The sequence below is a fragment of the Carassius gibelio genome, chromosome B18 (assembly GCF_023724105.1).
Source record: "Carassius gibelio isolate Cgi1373 ecotype wild population from Czech Republic chromosome B18, carGib1.2-hapl.c, whole genome shotgun sequence".
In the NCBI taxonomy this organism is placed as follows: Eukaryota; Metazoa; Chordata; class Actinopteri; order Cypriniformes; family Cyprinidae; genus Carassius; species Carassius gibelio.
This window is the reverse complement of record NC_068413.1, coordinates 10,610,422-10,636,409: the sequence shown is the minus strand read 5'-3', so window position 1 is coordinate 10,636,409 and position 25,988 is coordinate 10,610,422. Positions and strand designations below refer to the sequence as shown.

General features: G+C 37.4%; 1 protein-coding gene across 1 annotated transcript; it reads right to left on the bottom strand.

Annotated features, from left to right (window-relative positions):
• Nucleotides 1–118: 118 nt before the first annotated feature.
• LOC127977049 (craniofacial development protein 1) lies at nt 119–25,988 on the bottom strand. Its single transcript, XM_052581726.1, has 7 exons — nt 25,691–25,988; nt 24,584–24,716; nt 24,277–24,499; nt 23,833–23,966; nt 22,582–22,707; nt 7,059–7,217; nt 119–871 (listed from the first exon to the last, which is right to left on the bottom strand). The coding sequence occupies exons 1-7, from the start codon at nt 25,755–25,757 to the stop codon at nt 781–783; spliced, it is 933 nt and encodes a 310-aa protein (XP_052437686.1). The 5' UTR covers nt 25,758–25,988; the 3' UTR covers nt 119–780.

Here is a 25,988-nt window from a genome sequence, read left to right as displayed (position 1 = left end):
TTAAACTCTATACAGAGTCAAGGGGGGCATAAGATAGCAAAGAGGGATGGGGAAGAGGAAAGCTATAAGATGTGGAGCAAATAATTAGTAGGTCAAAATAATTAACAGCAAGACATGGTTCACTTAAAAAGAAAGCGTCCCAACTCAATGACATGATTTATTTTTGTCAGTGAAACACAATTAAAATGACAGTGGGGTAATTACCATATAACCATTCTTAACAAAAGCAATTCTTTAGTAAGCAAGCATGGGAAAAACAAAAACAACTGCACTTTAATTTTACCATCAAATACAAGAATATACCTGAACGCCTGAGTAAACCGCATCACTATAGAGCATTTACATTTACAAAACAATCCTCACCGTCAGAGCAAAGATATGAATTATGCTAATCTGTGCATCTTAATGAGGTTTTCTTTCCCATTAATGTCACTCTTATTGAATGGTTAGTATGTACCTCAGTGAGGTTTTTGAGGGATTCCTTGAAGTCCTTGTGAAGAAAAACACCATGAGCTGTGCCTCTTTCATATTAAAGAAGCCCTGATAAACATGAACATGCAATATTGGACAAAGGAAGAACTGAAGAAAGAAAAGACAATATCGGAGCTGTACATTCAGATTGCAAAGGCAGACCAATATTTTTTTTTTTGTGGGGGGTGGGAGGGGGAGATGGGCTACAGGCCATTCTATCTTTATGACAAAAAAAACAGAGTGTGTGCAGGGTGTGTGAATATGGGACAGTCTGTTTTGATCAGTGAATGTATCTGCGCTCTCCTTGTGTCACCGTTTCATGTTGTTCAGACGCACAGTCTTCTCCAACTCAAACTGCCGGTGGTCCACTCGCTCCAGGAAGTTCTTTCTCTCCACGTACCTATACACACACAGAGAGCAGAGACAGTGAGGACAATGGTGGAGGAAAGCACATATAAACACACTTGACAAGTGTAAAAAAAGCACTTGACAAGAATGACACTGACACAAACATTTCAATGACTGCATACACCGAATATCATCTTTTTGCCAGTGTTCCACACTTCATCTCCAGTGATGCATTTCTAAAGCTTCTTTCTATGGTTTTTGCCGTTTCCCATTTGAATGAAGCACAACAGCAGTGAGTGGGGAAAGTGGGGTGTTGGTAAATGTCAGCACCCTGGTGGTAATGTACCTTTACACTCATATTTGTTTCTGTTTTGGGCATGCTGGCTTCACGATGCTATTACTTGTCACAAGTGGTTTGCAATTGTAAAGGGCCACAGAATTTCAGATTTTGGATGGGTTCCTTTTCTGACATATGAAATATTTATTTGCCCTCGTGTTGCTCCAATCCTGCACGACTTCAGTTCTTTTGCAAAACACAAACAATATTTTTTAAAACGTTTCTATTTTTGTCCATGTAATGAAAGTCGATGTGATCCAACTAAAAAAAAAAAAAAAACATCCACAGGAGGAAAGAAAGCCACACAGGTTGGACATTTATATAGCATAAAGGCAAGCTCAAATCATAAAAGGCCAGAATTTGTTTTGGACAACACAATAGGGGCTTTAGTGAACCTGTATCCATTAGATGTCGGAGGTTATAGGTGCATGTATTCAGCGTCCCTGTTTATTGTCAGTACAAGTATCGCTGGTACTCAGAGTAAGAGCAGATGCTGAGGACAAAGAAAATAAAATGGCCCTTTCAGGCTGACATCATCTGGTTTTGTGGTTTTGCTCATAATAGTCTGGGGGTTCAGGTTCAGGGAGCTGGTTGATGATCAGCAGAGAAGGGCATCTCCTACACAAAGCTTTATATGTGAGGTCTAAAAGAATTGTTGTGTAGAGCAATATGCACACAGAGCAGTTGCAACGCAGACATGTGACGCTATGGAGCGGAGACTGAACATTTTATTAGATATCACATCACACCCCGGCCAATGAAGAAAAGAACACAGAGCAAAAACTGATTGCCTGTGTCTTGTTTGAAGTCCTAATGGATCTCTGTGAAACACACACTAACACCCACACACTTAAAAACTCAAATCTGACTTGAGCAACACACTGGGTTTAAATGGCTCATTTAATTTGATTTTTTATTTTTATACAGTTGACAATTACATTTTACAAATTTTAAAATGCTATTGATATTATTGTGGATGATTCCATACGTTTTATTTAATTTAGAATTTTTATCCGTTTAATTTAATATTTCTATATAGCTGTAATTTATTTTTATTTCATTTTAAGTAAATCCAAACACTGTACTTTCACCTGCCAACACATTTTGAGTGCAATGAGCCACAATTTTTTCCCACAATACATATTTCATTTTTTTATAAGGATTAATTTTTTGATAATTATGCACTGAACTGTATATCACAATACACATGAAAAGAGCTGGTGATACTTTGGTTTCATTCACACATTAATTCTTAATTTTTCCACCGTGGTACATAATATCCATAGTCAATTTTTGGCATCTAAACAGTAATAAATTGATGCATACTTTCGCCTTGTCTCTAACCTTTACCATTGCACTGGTATTTTTTCCTGCTCTGCCTTTAAGAGTTCTATGTAATTGTAAATGGCCTTTTTGCATATGAAATGAGAAAGCAATTTGCTGTGTTTACACAGATTTAGCTAAAGGTTTGCTGTTGGGTCCAATATAGCTTGTGCTGCCCCTTTTTTAATGACAGGTTTTTTTTTTGTTTGTTTTTTTTTTAGAAATGCATGGTGCAATTACACTGTGGCAGGTTTACATATTTCAATATGACTCTCAACCTGTTCAGGATAAAGTGAAATTATCAGGGACTTACCCGGAGCATATGCGGAGCAGTAGGTGCTACACACAGCCAAGAACAGCACATGCTTTTCACATTTAACTCTTTTCATTTGTCCATCTAGGAATAACAGTATGTTTCCTATCATGTTTCTAAACACTGAATAGCCATCTTTGAACAGGTAATTTTGTTGTAGTTTTGCATTTTAAAAAATACTGATTTAAAAAATACAATTCAGTAGCATACTAAATTCTTTTTAAATGAAGGAATAGGGATGGGCGATACATCGCATGCGATTTTATGCGATATTGCATAGCTTGTCAGTGATCTACGGTTCAGCCTATTAAATGGCGCTCCATTTGAAAGCAGGTGATGGCGATTGACCACTAATCAGGGAACCGGCTTTAGTGACTAAATGTGCGTGACAATCGCATGCGATATATCGCCCATCTCTATGAAGTAAGTTGTTTTTTTTGTAATGATGTGACCTATTTAAGCTATTTAAGTTTTTTGTTTACCTAGTTAAATTCTGTAAACACTCAGAGAAAACTGTGCGTCCTGCCTGCAGCATTCGAAGAGCACAATCTGTCACATTTCTGCTCTGTTCCCCCTTAATCCCAGCAGAGGGTCACTCTCCCCAGTGTCTCAATCCCATGATGCTCTGGAAGCTCTGATGCCCAACCAACCATTTGCCTCCAGAGACATGAGGCCCTGGGTTTACAAACTGTGTTAGCTCTGACAGATCTGGGAGCATTTGTTGTCCTACATTTTGTGAAAAAAAATAAGATCTTCAACAATCATTCTCATACTGAAAACAGTACCATGGACATATAGTTTGGCCTAGGGGCCTGTGCACTATACTATTCTATGGTCTATGCGTCCTCCACACCCTTCAGCAATCCTCCTCTTAAACCACATCCCTCTCAGAGAAACAGAAATATGGGAAAAGTGGCAGACCATAATTTTGTCTGCTTTATTTTTAAACCCCCAGGCCAGGTTTTTAATTTAGTAACTGTTCCACTCCCTACAACTGTCTGATAGAGAACTAACAGTTATTTTCATCCATATATTAAAAAAATAGGAGCATCAGGCTCTTTTAGGAAAGCCAGGGCATCACTGCTGAGTGTACAGTGAGATTTAAATTGAAAGCTTACCTAAAAATGTCAATAGATTAATCACTTATTGCATGATATTCTTCAGATTTGAAAGGATGTTTTCTGTTCTGGTTCATATAATGAAAGTCAGTTGGGTCCAAAACAACAATGGACCCCACAGACCATGTTTGTATGAATGGGACAAAGAAAAGTAAATAAATGATAAAACTAAGTTTTGGCTGAACTATTAAGTAGGGCTGTCTATAGGCAAGAATCTAGCGATACGATATGTATCATGATACCAGGGTTACGATACGATACGTTGTGACACATTGCAATAATGTAAGCAAGGCGATATATTGGGATATTTCTTATTTTAGGAATAGTATATATTGTAAGGAAAGCTGTCATTAAGAACACATATCCTTATGCAAACCTTAGCAATAAATAAATAAATAAATAAATAAATAATTGCTTAACCAGAACACAGTGTGATCTGGATTTCCAATAATCAGTGCCTGTAACTTTAATAATGTAAACATTATTGAACCAATATTTGTGTAGTATGAGTACAGGGGGAAAATGAAAGTGCTTGCATGATCCTTTAGATAAATGTATAATACATATAAAATGTATTTTATAAAAAGACCATATTTTTTTTAGAACCTGCTTTAAAGTTTCACAGTTTAAGTTTACAATTGTAATATACAATGTCATTTTGATCTGAACAAAATAATTACATCTGCTTAATATCAGTGTAAAATAAAGTGCTAACAGGATTCCTAAAGAAGACAAAACAACTGTAAAACAAAATAAATACAGATGTTGAACTTTTCCACTTGGATTTCACAGGTTTTTCAGTTTGTATTTATGTTCCGTGTGGACTCGCCGAAACCGCGACGGGAGCACTGCTCAAACTGTAAATTGCCCCCGAAATGAGAGAAAACTGCAGCTGCGTGGCGAGTCTTTTCACATGGGTTGCAGTAAGCGGTGGAACCGAGGCAGCGCCATCCTCCATTACTAGCAGCGAATTAGTGGCGTGCGCTAATGTTAGTATTTAATCTAGTGGTCTGGAAATAAACTAAACGAAACAACTGCCACGAATCTTGTACGTTTTTTTTATTATTGATATTCTGTTTTTGAGAATCGATACAGTATCGCCAAACAAAATATCTCGATATTCACGTGTATCGATTTTTTCTAACACCCCAAATGGTAAGGGAGTAAAACAGAATGGCAACTGGATGCACAAATGATGTCATTATATATCACCATCCCCTCAGGACAAGATGTAAGTTTCTCTTCCCACATCTCCCAGCTTGTTTTTACACCAAATGCATCTTGGGAGTGGGGTAGTGTCACACAAATGTGGCACTGCATTACCCCAGAGGAATGTAGGATGGGTAACTATGGTGACAGGGCTAGCTTAGAGAGCAAAACAAGACAACAACTAACTTGATGCTCTACTGAGATAACCTAAAGACACAGCTGTGGCATGAAACCCAAGAGACCTCCTGAAACAAACCCATCGGTGTGCATTCACCAAAAGCTTGATGGGAAACAAATGTTCCACCAAGATTTGACTTTCTCCTCCATGACGTTAGAGTGGAGACACACAAACTATGCGTGTGCAGATCTCAATTATGGTCTTGTTTAATACCCAAAGCCTTTTGAAGTCTAAAAACTGATCTGTAGATTACTAGCACTACAGTCAGTCCTGACAGGGTAAGTATACTTAATCTATGAACTTTATTTTCAATCTCTTAAACATCATAATTTGTATCATAATGTTGTAATTTGCCAGGAAAGACCATGTATTTAGGTTTGTGGTAGCAACCCTGGGGACAAGCAAAAATTAGCTCGCTATGTAAAGAAACCATCCATTCAGAGTATGGTTCACTCTGTTATCTCTATATGCACTTACTCTCCATTACAGCAGGCGTAAAACTTTTCACTGTTGACTGTTAGGTTTTAATTATACATTTGAGATAAATGAGGTATGTTGAAGCAATCGATAAATGGGTATTGTCTATTATTAAAATGAAAACCTCTTTCAGGAACCTCACCCTTAATATTAGCCAAAGCAGGGTGAGAACAGCATTTCTAATCCGACTTTACTCTTGCATCTTTCATTTATTACTATGATGGAATGAAATGGAAGCAAAACAAAATAATGGCTAGAATGTCCCACACACTTCTGATTGGTCGACTAGGAGTCACCCATAATGGTTTTCTCATTTAAAACAGCTTTTTGCATTACATTGTTTTTATTTTTTCTACGAAGGGATTTGGCGAAAAGTTGAACTTAAGCTTACATGAATGTTCTCCAGCCTGATTGCAGATGATTCAAAGATCATCTTGAGCTTTAATGGAAAAAGAACGTCTCATGACTATCACAAGTATCTGAGTAGTGACCTGGAAATAGCGCAGAATCAGAAATACCTATTAAACATTTCACGTCATAATGTTTCTCTGGTTTTAAATACCTCTAAGCTACACCCCCAATTCCAGCTCAAACGAGCAACATGATGAAACTGCTGTGATAAAAGTGAGAAGTCAATACTGCAATATTCCATTCACTTCCTGTAAACACTACTTTAAACTTCTTGACCCTGGTTAAGCTTTTGAGTAAAGTCCTATTCTAGACCTCTTTCTCCTCAAGATAGCCATCAAGGCCAAGATAAGCAGGTTTGAATGAAGCGCTACAGTCTTAGCTCCCCCTCCATTCATTCTGCAGTTCTACTGAATACTGATCCTGGACCAGTCTGCAGGGCGATGATAATCTCAATTTTACAAAGAGTTATTTTCATTCCGTCAACAATTGCGAAGAAGAATGTGCATCATGACGGTAGTTAAATCATTTTAATTAAAACATACTACTGCTGGCAAACACATTTTCTCAAAATGCTCATCCCTAGTCATAAGGGCAACTGCAAAGGTCAGGATGTTAATCAAATGCATGCATAGCATATGGTTTTACCCCAAATACATTCATTTTACTGTCCAGTTAACATCAGTGCATAATTAATGAATTGTAATGTATTATAAAAATTGCACCGAAATATAATCTGCCAGCACACTGCGGCTTTAAGCACTTAATGATATTTATTCAGCTCTGATGAAAACCTCAGAAGCTAGTATGAGACACTAATGGGAGATAATATGAGATGATGTGTTTGTCTGGGTCACTAATGAGGCTTAAACATACCCTTCTTTGCCTCGATTATGGATTGCCAGCTCGTCTGAAATGCCCTCTTCTGTTTTAAAGGCATCCCAGTCCATCTTAGACTTCTCCAAAGTGCTCATCTTCTGCTTTTTGGCCCCGATGCGATTCAGGATGCTCCCCATGCCCGCTGGCCTCTTTGCACTAGAGGAAGAAAGATCATAAAAAATATTTTCAATCAGGATTTTCAAGTATTAAAATTGGCGGTTCTAACTGAGAGGGGCTAAAAACAGGCTCCTGTGACATTTTTGTTGGATTCTGAAGTGGAAATAGATCATCTGCATCAAAATAATTTTGTTTCAAAAGGCCGGAAGACAGACAAAGGAACAGGGTAAAACATATTTCATAATTATATTTATAAAAAGATCAAATGATGATCCAAAGTGGAAGGAGAGGCAATCTTATTCTGGTATGTTTCTCGCAACAAGCTGCCTGAACAAAGATGTGTTTTGAACATTACCAAAGTCATCTTGACACTAAGGTTGTGCTTGGCTGCAGTAATGAAATGTTAAACGATCTGTGGAATGAAAGAGCTGAAGAGTCCAGACCAGCCCTCCCTCTTATATGTGGGTGCCAGTGGGAGTGAGTGGGCTGGGGGTCTGCAGGGGGACCTAGGGGTGCATTAGAGGGTGCCGGGGTGTCCAAGGACAGACGATTTCACGAGTCAGCGACTCATAGGAGAAAGTCTGCCATGAGGAACGAGAAGGAAAATTGTGTGTACGTGGAAGATTGTAAAAAAATTTTCAGAATGTGAAATTTATATAAAATATTAATAAACAAAAAGGTCTGGGTAGGAAGGTATTGCAATATCAGTTTAAAAGCAGAAAGAACAATTGCACCACCTCCTTAAAATTCCCTTATATAAATCGGTTGTTAATGCTTTGTCTTGCTTCAAGCTGAAGTAAAATTAATGCTATGAACTTGTATTACTTGACTGCAGGGTAAAAAGACTTCATTAATTTCTTAATGAACTGCAAGTCGCAGTTTCCTCACTGTGATCGAGTCGATTTAGCAGGACTTGTGTGTTCAACACACGGCGTGTACGTTCACACAGAGGAATGAGGCGACCCACAAACAGACACATGACTAATGTCTAAAGGTCTGACAAAATGCATCTGCCATCTGTGCAGAAACTGTCAACATTCTTCAAGGAGGAAAACAGGGAGGTGAAAAATGCAAAATGAAAAAACGGGAACAAAGAAGAATGCTTTAACATCTGCGAGTACACAATTACGCTTTCTTTATTATGAATTTGTTCCACATTCTTTGGATATTTTCTTACAATATCTGGACACATGCATCCATAAGTAAAACGTACATATATTATAGATTTTTTTATGCATTACATTTTTTTATTTTTCCAATGTTTCATATGTATACATACATACATACATACATACATACATACATACATATATATATATATATATATATATATATAGGATTGTTAGCTGGATGATTTATAACTGCATGCATGTATAAACGCACACCTGCAAACTGAAACATGTCAGATGAAGCCCATTATTACATGAATCTTTGTGCCAGCTGTTTCACTGCAGTGCTGTTCCCACGACAGTCAAAGTCTGGCCAGACAACACAGAAAAAAAATAATGTTGGGGTGCAAAAAAGCCAGCACAAAAAAGTAAAAATCAATAATGGTGAAATCAATACTATAATTATATTCCCTCCGTTACAGCTGCATCCACAAACACATTCCATATGATGAAAGCTCACCTGACTGCTGCATAACTATTAAAATCTAAGATTCTAATATGAACAATTCAGTTAGTCTATATAAAATTATTCATAGACAGCACAGCAGCTCATTGGCCTTTCCATTTTAAAAAGAGGATTGAAGAAGAATTCATTTAAAAACTGTCACCAAGCTGTATGCCTGTGCACAGTGGAATCTTACTGGTTAAAAGTTCTAAAAGAGAATGGTTAAAAGAGAATAATATCTTTTTGTTTTCCCTGCACATAAAAAGTATTCTCGTAGCTTCATAAAATTGAAACACTGATGTCACATGGACTATTTTAATGATGTCTTTACTACCTTTCTGGGCCTTGAATGTGGTAGTTGCATGACTCTATATGCAGGGTCAGAAAGCTCCCAGAATTCACCAAAAATATCTTAATTTGTGTTCTGAAGATGATGACATGAGGGTGAGTAATTAATGACAGAATTTTCATTTTGGGGTGAACCTTATTGTAAAGTGATTTACAGACTCGCACAAAAAAAAAAAAAAACTGAACTGAACTGAACTGACTCAATCTGTTTTGTGAAGCGATAGTCTCTGCCTCAGATGCCACGCCCATGGACCGCTGGCGAAACATCTGATTCATATGGGACACAAAAGTGGAAACACTTCAGGAGTGTTGAAGTTGTCATCGGATTGGTTGAATTCCACAGGATTTCCTGGGAGAGGTGTGTGTTAGTTCGTTAACTTTCCACCTGGAAACAACGATACCATGGCACCAAACCTCCTCACGAAAGAAGAAAGTTTACAACTGTGATGACAAGCGCTTATCAGGATCATCTAAATGCTGGATTTTCCAAAGTATGTGAAATATTTAAAGTTCACCGCATAGAATCTTTTAAATAAGTCTGAGAGTTTTACACACACTTGTCGGTTATTGTGACAACATTTCCACTTCTTGAAACGGGACGAGGAATGAAATGAACTGTGTCTGGTTATTTGACATGTCGGTCAAACGGCCTCATGGGTAGGCCTTGGCCAATGAAAGCTGCCATACGTGAAACTAGTGAAGCGAGACATGAAACAACAATAGTGAGTCAAGGATTATTGTGAAAGTGTAACCTGCAAGTTTAACAGCTTAGTCAACAAAACCAATACATACACACAGAAAGAAACCGGAGCACTGCTTAAACCCATCCTGACAGATAATCAATATACAATCAGGGCTGAGCTGATAGTCAATCCTGTGTGCCATGCAGCAGTGTCTATGTGAGCGGGGAACATTGGGCTGGAAGCCAGTCCACAGTACACAACACTGGGGCAGAATGCTAAAAGCAGAGCCAAGGTGACTGTATCCGAACTCATTACCCACAATGCTTAAACTGAGAGAGATGTATGAGTTACATCACATGCAAATAAAATAAAGCATACTGGGTTATACGCCAATGCAGGCACCTAAAAGTCAATTAAACTGGAATTAAAACCTAAAGGGAAACAGGATGTACAGTGTAAAAAAGTAGCCCAGAAGTCTGTGAGTTCAGTTGTTTATTTGCAGTAAGAGTTCTCCCATGACAGAAGTCTTTTTATCATCTCATTTAAAGGCACACACCGAGTCAGCACGTCCCGTCACTCTGTGTAGGGAGAGGAAAAGGCTGGAACATCCTATTCTGACTCCTTTCAAGACAGGAAGTAGATCCCCCCCCCCACCTCATTATATCAGTTTATGTCATTGTAAGTTCACAGAGTGGCTCATAAACTCAGCATCGACCCGCAGTTGGTTGACAAGTCTTTCCATCTCCACAGTGAGTAATTACAGCCTTTGTGACATCATAAGAGAAGGCACAACAGGGCATCATGGGAGACGGACGCCAGCTAACCCTGAACGCTTCATCTCCATTATCTCAGTAGCCTGCCTGCTCAGACTGATCTAATGGTATTTTAGTGCCTGAGGCGCGGACACTGACCTAGTTGTAGTCCAGCTATTTACAAGAATGTACAGGCATGGACCTGGGAAATGACTATAAACCCAGTGTGCACAAGTCCACTATAAGATTAGCTATAAGATATATTTATTGTATGAAATACATTGTAATTTTTTAAATGGCTTTTGCAGCCAGATGGGGCAGTCATGGGCCATGCTAATCATCAAAACCTAGCAGACTAATTGTCTGGCACCCAACAAGCCAGTTAGTGAGGATGAATAGTAATGTTATTGTTAACGCTTGTTTCTTACTCATTTTCGCTTTAATATTCCCAGCGGCAGTGAATTTAGAGACGGAGTTTCCGGGTCCAGTCAGGGTGGTTTGAACTGCTAACGGAAAGCTAAACCAGTCTCAAAGAAGTTGTTTCTAATTCACTTTCAAAGCATAGCTGGTACAACATCAAAGCACCAATTGTAATAAATTCACCACACTCAACTATAAATTTCTAGACAATTACTGTCAAGACTTCAATTCGCCTGCTGTGAGCAGTGGCCCAAATATTACCCACAATCCACAGACCTGAATTTGTTTGTGAAGACTATGATAGCTTTGTGTATTATGTATTACAGTTATTGAGGTATTTATGGTTTAGAAATGGTTAGTTACCCTAAAGACACAGCACTTAGTGTCTGTATAATGCTTAAAAAAATAAAAAACACTAATCTGTGTCTAATGGACATTACCCTAAAGCGGATTAAATTTTTTTTTTTATTTTTTTTTTTTTTCACAAACCAACCCTTTATTCATTAACATGAGGAAACATAACCAATTTAATAATCACACATTAAATAATTAGGCTTAAGAAGTGTGATAATCTTAGATTCAATGCATTGCCAAGAGGCAAAGACAGAAATTTAAATCTGTCCTTTACTGTAGCATACGGCAACATAACATTTGGATGAAAAACACAATCTAGAGGCCCCTAAAAACTATTTGTAAAACAAACCATGTGTGGACCATGCAAATTCCAAACTGTCATTTGCCTCACGTCCTGTGAAGGACAGTCACAGATTAATGATGCATTGGCAAAGATACTGGAGTTTCTACATATTATATTTTCCCTGACAACTCATTTTTAGGGTCCTATTTTTCTTTCTCTTTTTAATCTTCAAAGAGCGGTTTAAGTTGGAACATGAGGTTCTGAGCATCTCTGCTCCACCTCTAAACATGATGAACGACAGATTTACGTTCTGTGAACAATGAACAGCACACCTGCTCATAGACAACTAATGAACATACAGTCATTCACATAAACACACCTGCAGTGCTAAGACCTAGAGTTCAAAGACCTTTTACGCCCCCAGGCCCCTGTGATCAGCCACCTGGACTTAGTGACACCTACAGCCCCACTTAGCCCCTAAACTGTGATTTGTGTCATGTCTAAATGTTCACTTAAAACACATTTCTGAAAATACTCGAAGGCCATGTACACACGGTCTCAAAATCTGGTTGTCAATTCACCTTTTATGGCTTAATCCTGTTCTATACACACACAGTTATGTAATTCAAGTATTTTTTTTTTTTTATAACCACATTCTACAACAGTGCTGATCGAATTTCAACTGAAAAATGTAGGTAGTGTCAATCGCATTTGTAGAAATTATATGCATTGTGTACAGAACCAAACTGAACTTGTTAATGACGTCTTTAAGTGCATATCAATGTTGTGATGCAGAAAATCACAGGGAAGGAGATAGATCTTGACTCTGGGTTGACAGATCTAGAAATATTAAAATCAAGTAACTCAAAGTCACATTTTTAGTTACAATAGTAACATTATCATAGTGACCTCTTGTTTCATTGTACTTGTGCGCATTTACTGATTCTATTTTTATGGCATTTTTATGGCATTTAAAAGCATGTCACTGCATGTTTTACTATGTAGAACTGTGCATGAGACAAAAAAATAATAATTGTCTCAATATACAAACCCAGGTTTACAAATACTGTATGAAATTATGTTAATCCAGGGTGAACTATTTCAAGTATGAACCCATGAAAAAGCAGTTCCTCTCTTCCCTAAATTACCAGTGCAGATATTTTCAGCACAGATGGACACAGTGTTGAGTCCAACTGTGAATTCAACTGAGCTCTGCAGGAGAAAGGTGTAAGGAGACGTGAAGAGATAGAGCCTTCCTTCTCAAATACACACAGACAGATTTTGTTTTCACGTTTTCAGTAGTTGTTGGGGAAACTGTCTGTGAAACATATGTGTGGTTTGTCCTTTGGAGTTTCTCTGAGAGTGCGTGTCTTTTATGTGTGCACACAACACTAGCCTTGGGCTTTTATATTCTTTGGGTCTGAGCATATAGGTGTACATGTGCATGTGTGTAACAAGAAGTGGAGCAGACTCCGAAAGACTGGAATGCAGGAAATGTATACTCAAGACACAAACAAAATGGGCGACTTCAGATTCATTTTACACCGTGCTAATGGATAATTATAAGTCTTTGCAGTGCTCCAAGATTCAATCACATTGCTCTCTCACACAACCCAGCATGTAACAGGACGACTATTATATTTTGACAAAAACAGATGATAAACCAATGCAAGAATCATGCCAAACCTGCTTCCATGATGCTAGCAGGTGCTCTTGGCAGTTGCCAGGACATTGGTATTTGCTTGCTAAAACTTGGTTGCTAGGGTGTTCTGGGTTGTTTAGAAGATGTTAAGAACAGGCCAAAAAGCCCACTTTTTCCTTACGTGATATGTATGAAGATATTGTTGTAGTGACCAAAGTGTAATTTCCATGACGCTTTTAAAGTGAACTCAATAGTGCTCCAATGATGAGATAGTATGATACGATGGTTTCGTTTCTTCACATAAAAAGGTAATAAACAAAAAGAAAGTTAGTACAATGGCGTTACAAAATTTTATTGTAAACAATGACAAATCTTACATCTACTGGCGACCATAGACCGTAAAATAAATGGACACAGCGACCCCATTGGAACTCAATTGAGACAAGTGAAGCCCGTTTTTAGCTATTTTTAGCACTTCCGTTTCTGACGCACAGACTCATACGAAGCTTGACGATGTCAGCAACCTGTCTGACAGATGTAAATCTTCTAGTAGCTGTGCGTGCAAACTGCCATCGTTAATCTTGCAGAGACGGCGAGCTTGAGCGGGGAGTTCTTTGGCGTGAGTGAGCAGGAGTAAGTATTCTGATTATTTTGCATAGTATTTTAAAATGTAACGCCAGTACGCCATATTAAGTTAATTCCCTGCGAGCTTCTCCTCCGGTCTGTACGGTAATGCGACAGAGAGTCACGTGGTTATGACGCAATCGTTAGCCTATTTTTACAAAAACTGTTTCTACGGGGCCATAATGTAACATAGAAGGTAATGGAGCCCTTTATACATTGTCGTGTATCTTTAGAAATAAATAATGGACAACTGGAGTCTTTTAATGCCTCAGATGTAAAGTTATTCGCTGTCAAAGTGACGCTAAAATGAATGGGAGGTCAATGGGATGCTAACGCAAGTGAAGTTCTGCTACAAGATGGCGGCACCCGGCCGACTTCAACTTCCTGTCGACTTCCTTGCCGCCTGCTGGCGACTTCCAAAGTTCCACAAGTCCATTACGTCATTTACTACAGCTTACAAACTTTCTTAGCAAATAGGAGTGACCTGTTATTGATCTGTATTATAAACAGCAATGATAATAGAATGCGCTCTGATTAAATCAGCACTGAGAGCACTGTAAGTGCGTGCATCCCTCACTCCTCTGTCTCTGCCTGTGAACACAAGGCTGTCAGACTTTGTTCACCTTACAAGTGTCCCAGTTCCAAGCTGTCAGTTCATTTCCCATCTTCAGAGCCACCGCCTGCTCTTTGCTCTGCATTTCTTCTCTCACTTACGTGCTGCTCCAATCCTCATTCCACTCACATATTACCATACTTTACGAAGAGGCCAGTTTGGTAGTTGCACAAATCCATAAAGCTTCTTAGCTAATTATGGTCTTATTATATCTGCATAGCCGTTAAGAGCAAGTTACTGTAATCACTTCCAGCCATTTTGTCTCTAACGAGGCCAATTTCCTTCCTGAAAGGGTTTTCTGTTTGTATTTCAAGGAAAATGCGGAAGGGGGTCTTGAGAGGACCCCAGACTGACATTCCCCATCTGTTCCCACAACATTGAAGAGAAGAGCGTTACCCAACTTTCCGCTCAATGTTTAGAATATTGAAGCGCCGCAGCTGCATGTCAGTGAGGATAAAAACACTTCCTGGCACAAGCAGGATCAGTCTTACATCCTGGTGTTTGAAGATGGGGCTTGACGAGGACTGAAGTGCTCTAGTTGTGTCTCATTGACAGACTGAATGGAGGTTGATGGAGCTCTCAGAAACCGCAGAGAAACAGGAGGGAGGTAAAGTGTCTAAACAGCAAGAGCTGGTTTGACATTTTAAAAGCGTCTGTGGTGAATTCCCCCCAAAAAATGTTGAGCGCTGCTTTGGATATTAAAGTAAACGCACTTAATATTTCATGTGTGATTCTACATTCAGAGCTTAAGCTTGATTGTAGGTCATTGCAACTTTTTAAACACTTCACTATTAAAAGAGGGTTTTCAAAGCAATGTAACAGAAGAACCAGTTTTAGGAACGGAAAGGTTCCATGGATGTTAAAGGTTCTTCCATAGGCATAACCACTGATGCCAATAAAGAACATTTATTTTTAGAAGTGTTGAAGCAAATATTAAAAAGATTTAAATATACATCAGCTAAAGCTCTGTCAGATTCAACCGCAGTGTGTTGCCACATATTTACAACCTCCTGAGATGATGCCTTTCTGAGAGCTCTTGTTTAACACGCAGCCACTTGGGGGATCTGCATCTGTTTTGGCAGGAGCACACTGACATACAGGAAACTGTGTGGCCTAAACTCTTCCAGGCCACCGCACATTTTTAGATGCCAGGGGAGTGATGAGTGGCCTGGTTTTGTCAAAAGCATTAGCTGGGAGTTGGAGCACATGGCAGCGGTGCTCTGATGTGTCCGGTGGTGAGGGGGCGTGATATTGAACCTTAACTTCAGTTAACACGCATTCATTATAGCGTGAGGACCTGCTGACACGGCGTCCAGCTGCGAGAAGACTGGGACCGGGTCATTTCAGGTATGCTAATGAAATCCTGAAGTGGCCTTCCCCATTTAGACCCAGAACAAGCTTCCCTCTGCTCCCTTTGACCTCATTATAAGTGGGTGAAGTGGTTATCTGAGCTGGTAACAGAAAGATTGTTAGTTCGAACTTCACACTGAGAGAATCATCAGTTCAGTTGGTAAAAGCAGGGTTTGCAAACTTTTTGATGCAAAGTAGGGATGGGCGTTTTCCGCAAATATCACATTCGAATATTGGAGCTCACAAAAAACGAATATTCTAATATTTGTTTATTTAAATAAAGTTTAATGAGACAGACGTTATTTATCAGCAACATTTATTGTTCCCTTCATTTTGAACAAGCTTACACACAATAAGCGTGAACATTAAACATCGTGTTTTGTAGCTGAAAACCTCTAACAATGCGTGCAAACAAACAAAAGTACAGATTAAGAGCAAAAAAAAAAGCGAACAAAGAAAAAACGTAAAGCAGCCTGCAGCAATTAGGCTATTGTAGAACGTAGCCTACATTTAACTTTGAAAACTTTTAAACTGTCAGCAAATCTTTTTTGCTTTTTTTTTCTATTGTTTTACATGTTCTTGTTAAGAAATACGGGCACGTAAACATGATCGGGGGAAATTCGGCTCCTTAGTCTGTTAACAATAAGGCCGGGCGGGGAGAAAATGCGCTCTGACAGCACAGACGTTGTCGGGACTCACAAATAAGGGTGTGCTAAGCGAATAAGTTTTGTGAAGCGCTTCGTATTTGCATTTCAACACTGAATGCCACCGCAGGTCATGTGACAAGAACTAACCATTCAGCTTCATCCTTTCCCGTAACAACGTTGAAAGCTCAGCCAAGATGAAGGAACAGCTGATCATAGCTGTATATGGATTGCCATTTTGAAATAAATTTAGAACTACTGAAAGTGATTTTAGTGCTGCAAATCCATTTATCCTTTGCTGAAATTTCTACATCTTCATGGAGAGAGCGCGTCATTGTTGCTTAGCAACTGCAGACGCCTCAGGAGCGCTTCTGCCCGAGCACTTTGGAAAGAAGGAGAAAGCGGCACGCCTAGCGTTTCCCACGCGTTTTTAGGCGCGGTATGTGAACGGCCCCTTATTCATTCATTAATTATTTTTTGCTTGCATACATCTTCAAATATGCCGTGGAGAATCACAGAAAGTGACCAAATTAGGTTTTATTGTGAACTTTTTTTTTTTTTTGCGAAATTCGCATATCACTTTTATTTATCGAATAATTAGAGCAGAACGAATATTCGAATGTTCGATTATCCATGCACAACCCTAATGCAGGGCACCCCAAATATGATTATATTCTTTTGAGAACGATATATATTTGTAAGTGAAATTGAAATGCATGTCTTATTAAATTTACAGTTCATGGAATTTTGGAACCGGTTCTAAAAAAAGAATCAGTTTTCCATACCCAACCCAAATTGCAACTGAAAGTTAATCATTATTAGAAATAATTTACCTTGTATTAGGTTAAATTCTATCCACTATTTAAGTAATTAAATGAAAAATTAAGAAAACAACTACTACAATACATAATATCAAGTAAAAAAAAAATACATGAATAATAATAAATAATATTCAATACATAAAAAAATATTATTCCAACCAAGTTATCATATATAGAGTCACAGAGCAAAAATTATAATAATAATAATAATAATAGAAATGTATAATAAAATAAAAAAAACAAGCTTTTTTGTCTAAATTTTAGGGGTGAAGCCTCGTTATTTCAATAGGAATCTGTATGATCCTGTGGAACTTGGTTTAAAAATAAAAAAATTTCAACGCAAATCATTGCAAGTTGGCATGCAAATTTGCCTGTGTTAGAGCATCGTCCTGATAATGCCATGTTGTGTATTTCCTTAGTTGTGGATTTTTGGTTATGTGAAGTAGTGGTTGACCGGGGTGGGGGCGGGGGGGGGAAACAGCCGATATATATATTTTTATTTTAACATACTTAAGAAATGTCAAATCATTGGACAATAGATTTTAAAAAATAAATGTGTAAAATAAACATACTTATACTTTAGATGACAACCAACAGGGCACTCAGTATTCTGGGCATCGGGAAATCATATTTTTCAAATAAAGCCAGGGTAACCCTCATTTTTACATACAGCACACAGTGAAAATGACACGAATATGACAGTGGGCAAGTGCATAAAACACAGAATAATTTGAAATCACGAGTTCAACGTTTAAAAGCATTCGATTTACAGAGACCAGCCATCACGCAGAGAACACAGGATCATGCTGGATAAAAATGTACACTTCACAAGATCTCACAGCTGGATTCGACCAAGTTTGCAAAATTAAATATTTATTAGCCATTCAAAGATTTGTTTAAATGATAAATGCGTATTTGCTTAATTCTGACGAGAAAGTATTATTGTTGCCTTACTAATAGTTTAAAAGCAATCATTATAATACTTTTTGTATACATTAATTCCTTTGTTTAACCGTTCTATCTTATTAAACAGACTACTATCCGTATTAGACAGAACAGTTAACAATGACAGTAAATAAGAGGGAGAATGTGAGCTCAGCTGTGTGCGCTCAGGCGCTGCTTTTCTCAGCACCATCAGTCAAAAAAATAGTTTGAGCACATCGGCCGATATTTGAAAAATGCAAGTTCAAATATCGGCCTTGGCGATATATCGGTCGACCACTAATGTAAAGTAACTTGAGATTAGAAATAGAGAAGCTACCATATACCAGTTCGAGTCCCATAAAGAAAGTATTAGCCAATAATACTGTGACTTTGAGAAAGATACTTAAAAAGGTTTCTAAAAACTGCTCAAGACATGACACGTTAATGGTTACTGTATGTGACTTAAATCTAGGAGAACTATAAAGGCAGGGATAAAATAGCATAAACTTCCTGCTGTAAGGACTACTACAGAACAGCTGAGTTTTACTCATTGGAATGGAAGCAATTATTCACTAACCCTTGGAATACTGCCCTAAGCATGAGAAAATTGAGAACTAGAAAGCACTAACCAAACGACATCACACAAGGGGAAAACTACTAATATTACCGCTTTGGCCACAGGGCTTCTTGCTTTGATTGCAACCTTATATATTTGTAGCAAAATATAACAAAAACGGTTCATCCACATTCACACAGAGTGTACAGTCTCTTTCACAGTAGATGAACTGCTTGACCCGACGAAGAGCATGGTGTGTGACTGTTCTGTAATAATGGAGAGCAAGGCCCTATTTTTAGGGTCCTAGAGATGAGGCTCTATAATTAGAAAAGCAGAGCTGTGACTGGCGCATGTGGAAATCATTAGTTTAAGTAGACGTACACAAAGGTTTCCCAGAACCGCTGTATGTCACTGTGTTACTCACACTCACATACAGCAAGCTGACGAGAAGCCAAGCGGAACAGAAACAGGAAGACAGAGGTCATATCCTCTCTCTGACTCTGTGTGAGTGTGTGTTGTGCAACCAGCACTTATATATGTATGTGAATACGTAAGCTTTGATGAAGCCACCATTGTCCTTAAAGTACAGATTTATTTGTGTGCTTCTGTGTGCTAACATGGAGCTCAACCTCAACGTCAGTCAAGTTCTGTGATAAGACCACAGAGACACTAGACAATCAATCAAGCCATCACTGGGGCTCAGAACAAGCATCAGTAAATCTGGCTGGCTCTGTGATCGATAGCACTTAGACGACACCGATTTACACCATGCTGCTCCACACTTGAACCTGTAGCAGTGAGGTTACATCAGTCTGTGGTGTCCACAAAAATGGTGCTCACACCTGGCACGTCCTAAAAGTTATCATTCACACGTTCATGCAAACTCGCAGTGTATCCAGAATTAACTTTTGCCACTTCAACTGCCAAAGGACATGTACAGGTCTTAAATATTTCTTACTGTTTCTTCTGAAACTATACAGGATTTTTCATTTTACTGTTGCTGCAAGAAAAAAAAAAGGTATCCTAAATAAACTATAACGGTATCTATTGCACGGAGGAAAAAAGGTTAGACTAACATTGTACAGTTCAATTCAGTTCAAATCTAACATTGTTTCACATTAGTTCCTAATAAAGTTACCAGCCAACTGGTAAAGAAATGCATTCCATTTACTTGCCAAATCCCATTTTTACTTGCATTTTTCTTGGCACTTGGCAAATGTGTTCAGTTTGATCCATGTTCACACACCAGCGGGCTGCTGGGAAGAATCAACAGATGGGGGGGTCAAGGTGAGTGTGTGTGTGTGGCGGGAGAAAGAAACTGAAGAGCTGTTTAACATCATTTCAATAATTTGAATTGCTGACAAAATGACTGGCTCTGCATGCTTATATCGTAACATTGTCAATGTTTTTTGGGAACCACTGGGCCTTATTCAGGAAACAGAAGCGGAACAACTTGTTTATAATTCCATCATATTTCAATTAACGCAAGAACAGCTTTACAAATTATTTACACAAATTGCTTATTGTATGTTTTATCAATGAAGCTCATTGTATAGAAAAAAATTTGTTTTTATTTAAATCCTGAGCATTAAACTTGACTTATTCAATTAATCAATATTGAGCATTAGATTTGGCATTTATCAAATTGAACAAACAAGAATAAGTATAATCAGTTAGTATCAATAAGTATCAACATAATTAAATCAAAATAGTTTTCAGTTTAAGTTAGTTCTTTTTTTGGGGGGTAACATTACGATAACTGAAAATATAATTTAACTGACAGTAGTTCAGAAAGTAGTGCATTAGATATCATGAATGAACTACCAATGAACAATACTTTAACAACAATAAATTATTCTGAACACTTTATTGTTCAAAGGTTTGGCTGGTTAAGATTTTTGTTTTTAAAGAAATTTCACTGATGCTGCATTTATTTGTTAAAAAATATATTAAAAACAGTAACGTGGTGAAATATTGTTAGTGTTACCTTTCTATTTTAAAACATTTGTAAGGAATGTAAGGAATTATTTTACATTTAAAATGTAATTTACTCCTATGACAAAGCTGAATTTTCAGTCAAATTATCCTTTACAAATTATTCTGTTAAAAAAAAAAACCTCTTTTCATCATTAAAGTTGAACACAGATGTGCTGCGCTCTCTCTCTGTGTGTGTGCGCATGTGTATGTGTGTATATGTATATATATATATAAGTTTGAGGTATTTTGTAAAAAATATAAAAGCATCTCCTTTGACATTTGATCGATTTTATTTAGTCCTTGCTAAATTAAAGTATTAATTTCTAATAAAAAACTAAATATCTTACCCTAAACTTTTGAACAATAGTGTACACTGCTAATATATTTTTACCACTTAATACACACAATTTAACATTAACGTATTATAAGCAAACAAATTAACATAGAATAATATTTATCATGTTTAGAAATTAAAGGTAACCTAGAAAAATAAATGTAAAAAAAATAAAAAAAATAAAAAAAAGTTGTTCATCAACTTTGATATGTAAAATTTTAAATTATGTTAATCTTTCCTGTATATGGTTACCATTTTCCATAATTCTAGCAACCAGTTACAAAGTAAGACCTGTGTCTAAGGAAAGGGTACAAAAATGCCACGGAAGGAAGAAGCGTGTATATAACCATCGTCAGCAGTTCTGCATTGAGGCGCAGTATGACACTGTTAAGTAGAGAAACAGAGAGCCGCTGTGCCTGTGTGTGAGAGAGAGAGCGTCACAGTGCTGACTCAAGCCCTCTAACCTCAAATCACACAAAAATAGGTTTAAAGGAAGACAAGGCAAGCACGTGAATACTGGAGACAGGTAGCCTTTGTGTTTAGGCTCCTTCAGTGCCTAGTTTAAGCGGGATCCCTGCTGTGCTGGAGCGAGACAACCACTGGAATCTGAAGAGGCCTGATTTAAAGTCACATTGCCTGAGAAATGATACGCAAGCACTTAGAAGCCATCAAAATCAAAGCCATATACAGACAGAGGCCGAGTGAATATAGAATATTTGTAATGTGGACATTAAGTGACAGCTGTTTGTTTGGATGATAAAGTGATGAGAGAGGTAGGGTTCAAGCTGCTTTCCTGCTCCGCAAGCCAACGCCCCATACTGTATATCCTGTGCAGGGAAAAACATGTCTTCCTGTTCAGCAAACATTCTGGGTCTCAGAGGACAGATGATGTCTGTCCAAAAAAACCCAGTGTAAGGAGTGGTGAAGACCAGAGGAAGATCACAACAATGATTGACTCTTAAACATACACAAACTCCACAGATGTCCTGTCTGGACTACTAGGGCCATTTCTGATTGGTTCTGTAGAGGAAATTCAACCCGTATACACACATCTGTGCACACTGGGGATGAAACATTTGTGCATCTCTGGTTTTCCCTACAGGCAGATATGGAGTTATAGAGGATCAAAGACTCGCTTTCATAGCTGTCAGAGATCAATGACACTTCTGGCATTCCCTCACGGCAAACACACACAGACGTCTCCATCCATTTACCAGCACCAACCCCACTGAAGGAGATCACATCTAATTACTGTAATATAACAACATCAATAACAAAGAATTAATTATAGTCTAAGCGCTAATGAGTTATTCACTTCTGCGTCACTGAAACACAAAACAGAACCATTAAAAACCACTTTGTTTCATTAATTAACTGACACAATGGTTGCAAACTGTAATTTCGCATGTACTGAGAAGGATCAGAACAAAACGCAGGACTAAAGGGTGTACTGTGGGATGGTACCTGGATGCAGAGGACAGCGGCACGGACGGCTGGGGCTCAGAGGACTCTTCTTTCTCCTTCAGCACTTTCTCCTCCTTCAGAAAACTCTTGGCCTCTCGTGAGTCTGCGTCCACCTCTTTGGTGACCCTGTGGACCACAACAAAAGATATAATGATCAAAACACTTATTCTACACATTAAAATCCATACATAAAGAAAGAGAGAGATCTATATATAAAATATATTTTGTTTGTATATTAATATATTTATTTATAATATAAATTATATGACATGTAAATAGTTTCAAAATATATACTCCAAGTTTGTGTATTTATATGTACATAAATATACATAGAACACACACAATGCAAACAAAAACTTATTTTGCATGAGATTAATCGTTTGACAGCATCCATCTATCTTTTTGAACTTCCAAATATACCAGTAAATCATATCCACAACTGTTTTTAACATCGATAATAACAAATGTTTCGCAAGCACCATATTCGGATATTAGAATGATTTCTGAAGGATGTGTGAGACACTGGACTAACTACTGATGGAAATTCAGCGCTGCCATCACAAGAATAAATTACATTTGAAAATACATTGCATTAAGTTAAGCCTTAAATTATCCAACAATCGTTACGTATTAACAATAAAAGTATTTGGGGAAAAAATATTTAATCAAATTATTCTGGTTGTCAAACATTTGTGAACCTACACCTGGCTTCATGTGTTATGCAGAAGTCACTATTTATTTATTTTTGTCATTTATGCAGTGAAGTTCATAAATTTTTAAGTATCAAAAATGTCCAAATATTCAATATTGGTCAATGAGTTGAGATTCATATTGAAATGTATTCTATAAAAATGTGTTCAATCAAATGACTTCAAAGCTTGTCAGTGCTTTGAGCTTGGCAGGATTTCAAAATTTTACTGGCTCATAAATACAACGCACTGGAATTAATTATTAAAAAGCAGCAACAGTATGCTAAGGTGACGCCTGCAATTTTTATTAACTATTAAATGACATCATTCACTGAAATGACCCAAATTTTATAAATACGCTTTTTTTATTCATTAATAACATGCAAATTTGTTTGTTTGTATATATATATATAGCCTACTTGCACAGGCCACCGTTTTAAAAAGAACATATTTCTAAATAATTGTCTAGAGAATGTTAAGCTCTGCTGCTAATTAATGAACGTATACTGCCATCTGGTGGCCATATACAGGACTTACAGTTACAAAAATCTGTTCCACTTACCGAACTTCTTCTCCTGCGAAATCAAACACCTTGGTAATTGTGATTTTGGAGGATTCTTTTGGTTTGTCCTCCTGCTGCTGAGACACTGTGGGGGGTTTACTTGGCTTATCAATGCCAGTTGTAGTAGATGTGGACTATAAGAGATACAAACAAAAAAACATGCACATTTATCTAAGAGACAATTAGATAAAATACAAGCACAAAACACATAAAATGAAAAAGAAATGTAATTTTATGAATTTAAATAAAAAAATAAAAAAAAAGTAATGCATTCTGACTGTAGTATTATGACTACAAAAACACTGAACAAAAAACACAAACCACACACTATTTATTTTTTTGAATAAGCCCAAATGGGGCCAAGACAGAAATCTCATGTCAGTACATGAAAATTAAGAACAATAAATGATATATCTTACTTCATTTTCTTGAGTTGATGTTTACCTGCTGAGAGCCTGTACTTGCAGCTGCCTCTTTGGGTCGAGAGCCGACATCACTCAAAAAACTAGCCCAAAGATCATCTGCTTTCTTCTTCTGTTTCTCTTCGTTGACCTCTCTTAACTCTGTTACAAAATTATTTTCTTTTGACCCATCTTCACCTTTCTGTTGGTCTGCCGAACAACCCTCAACATCATCCTCTAGTTTAAGGCCTCCTTTTTTCCTTTTCCTTTGTAAACATGGAAAAAGTGAGAAAATTTATCCTTACAATCAGCTTTGCTTGGATTTAAAATATGCGTTTGTAATACAATACCTCATAGGGATGCCTGCATTCGTTTTCTTCTTTTTCTTCTTCAAACGCTCTGACTGCTGCCCATTATCATCCTCCCCTTCCAGCGCGTCCTCTTTCACACATTCATTCATGTCATCCTCGCTCAGATTATCATCTGATCCATTAAAAAAAAATTCAACCAATGTGAATAGATGATATTTATAACACCAAGAAAAAAAACAGAAGAAAAAACAGCAGTTGGCACATCAAATTACGATGCATTTCTGCCTCTTTTTTTCCCTAAGAGTTATTTGTGCACTGTTGGTTGAAGAGAAAAAAGACAAAATAATATTAAAAATGCATGTTGTCACTTTCAGTAACTTAAAAATAAACTATATTTATATATATTTTTTTAAATCGTATAAGCAGTTAAATCTTTCGGTTTAGCTTTGCCAGATTATTTTGACCTTCAGTGCTCTATTAGACTGAATTTTTCTCATATTTTAAATAAGGAAAAGTAGACAATTAAAGGCAGAATGTCCTCGCTTCTAGTCTTATAGTTTTTCCTCTCAGTACCAGTTCTTCCACCCACTTTAAAGAGTCTTAATACATTTTATGCTGTAAATTTATGATCCTTCAGATATAAAAACCATGAAAGATATGGTGTTAATTTGCAAGACATACATGACAATCAAAGACCAGCAGGGGTCTTGCTGAATAATATTAGTAATCGTTTGCATCTTTATCACTTTCACAGCCCAATTAACTTATATTAGAAAGAGGTACGTGAGCATATTAGTTAATCTTATCACATGAACACCTATAATATTCAAATGAATTCTGAATAAATATATACTGTAGAACAAATAAACCATATATACATTTTACACAACACTTAATAATTATAGATACAAATTATATGTTGAAGATCATTCTGATAGTATGAAGCCAAACTAAGCGTTATCTATGAAACTCTTTGCGTAATTGTTTTTGGATATCACATATTATGAATTAAATAAAGTGTAATGTTAAAACGGAGCTCTATACCTGTACATATGCAGAGCACAGACAGAGTAACGTTAGCATAGCTTCATCGGTGTTCTTTGTGATATAATACAACCATGCTAACGTCATGCTAAAATATCTTACCAGAGGGGACATAGTCTTCATCTTCATTTGACGAATAGCCGTCCGAGTCGTAATCCGAATAATTCATTTTTATTTCTCTGTGTGATGCGCGGTTAGCAGCTAAATCAAGGACTCCGATTAAAACGAGCTAAAGGAAACACAGTGGCTAACCAGCTAGCTTTGAGCAAACGCGAAACTGCTTTACTAGAAGCCCAGCACGTTAGCTTGCTAGCATCATCCAATCTTTAAAAGGGCTATCTGCCATCTGCCTCCATTCGTTTTCTTTTTCTTCTTCTTCTGATGTTTACTGGCGGTTGGC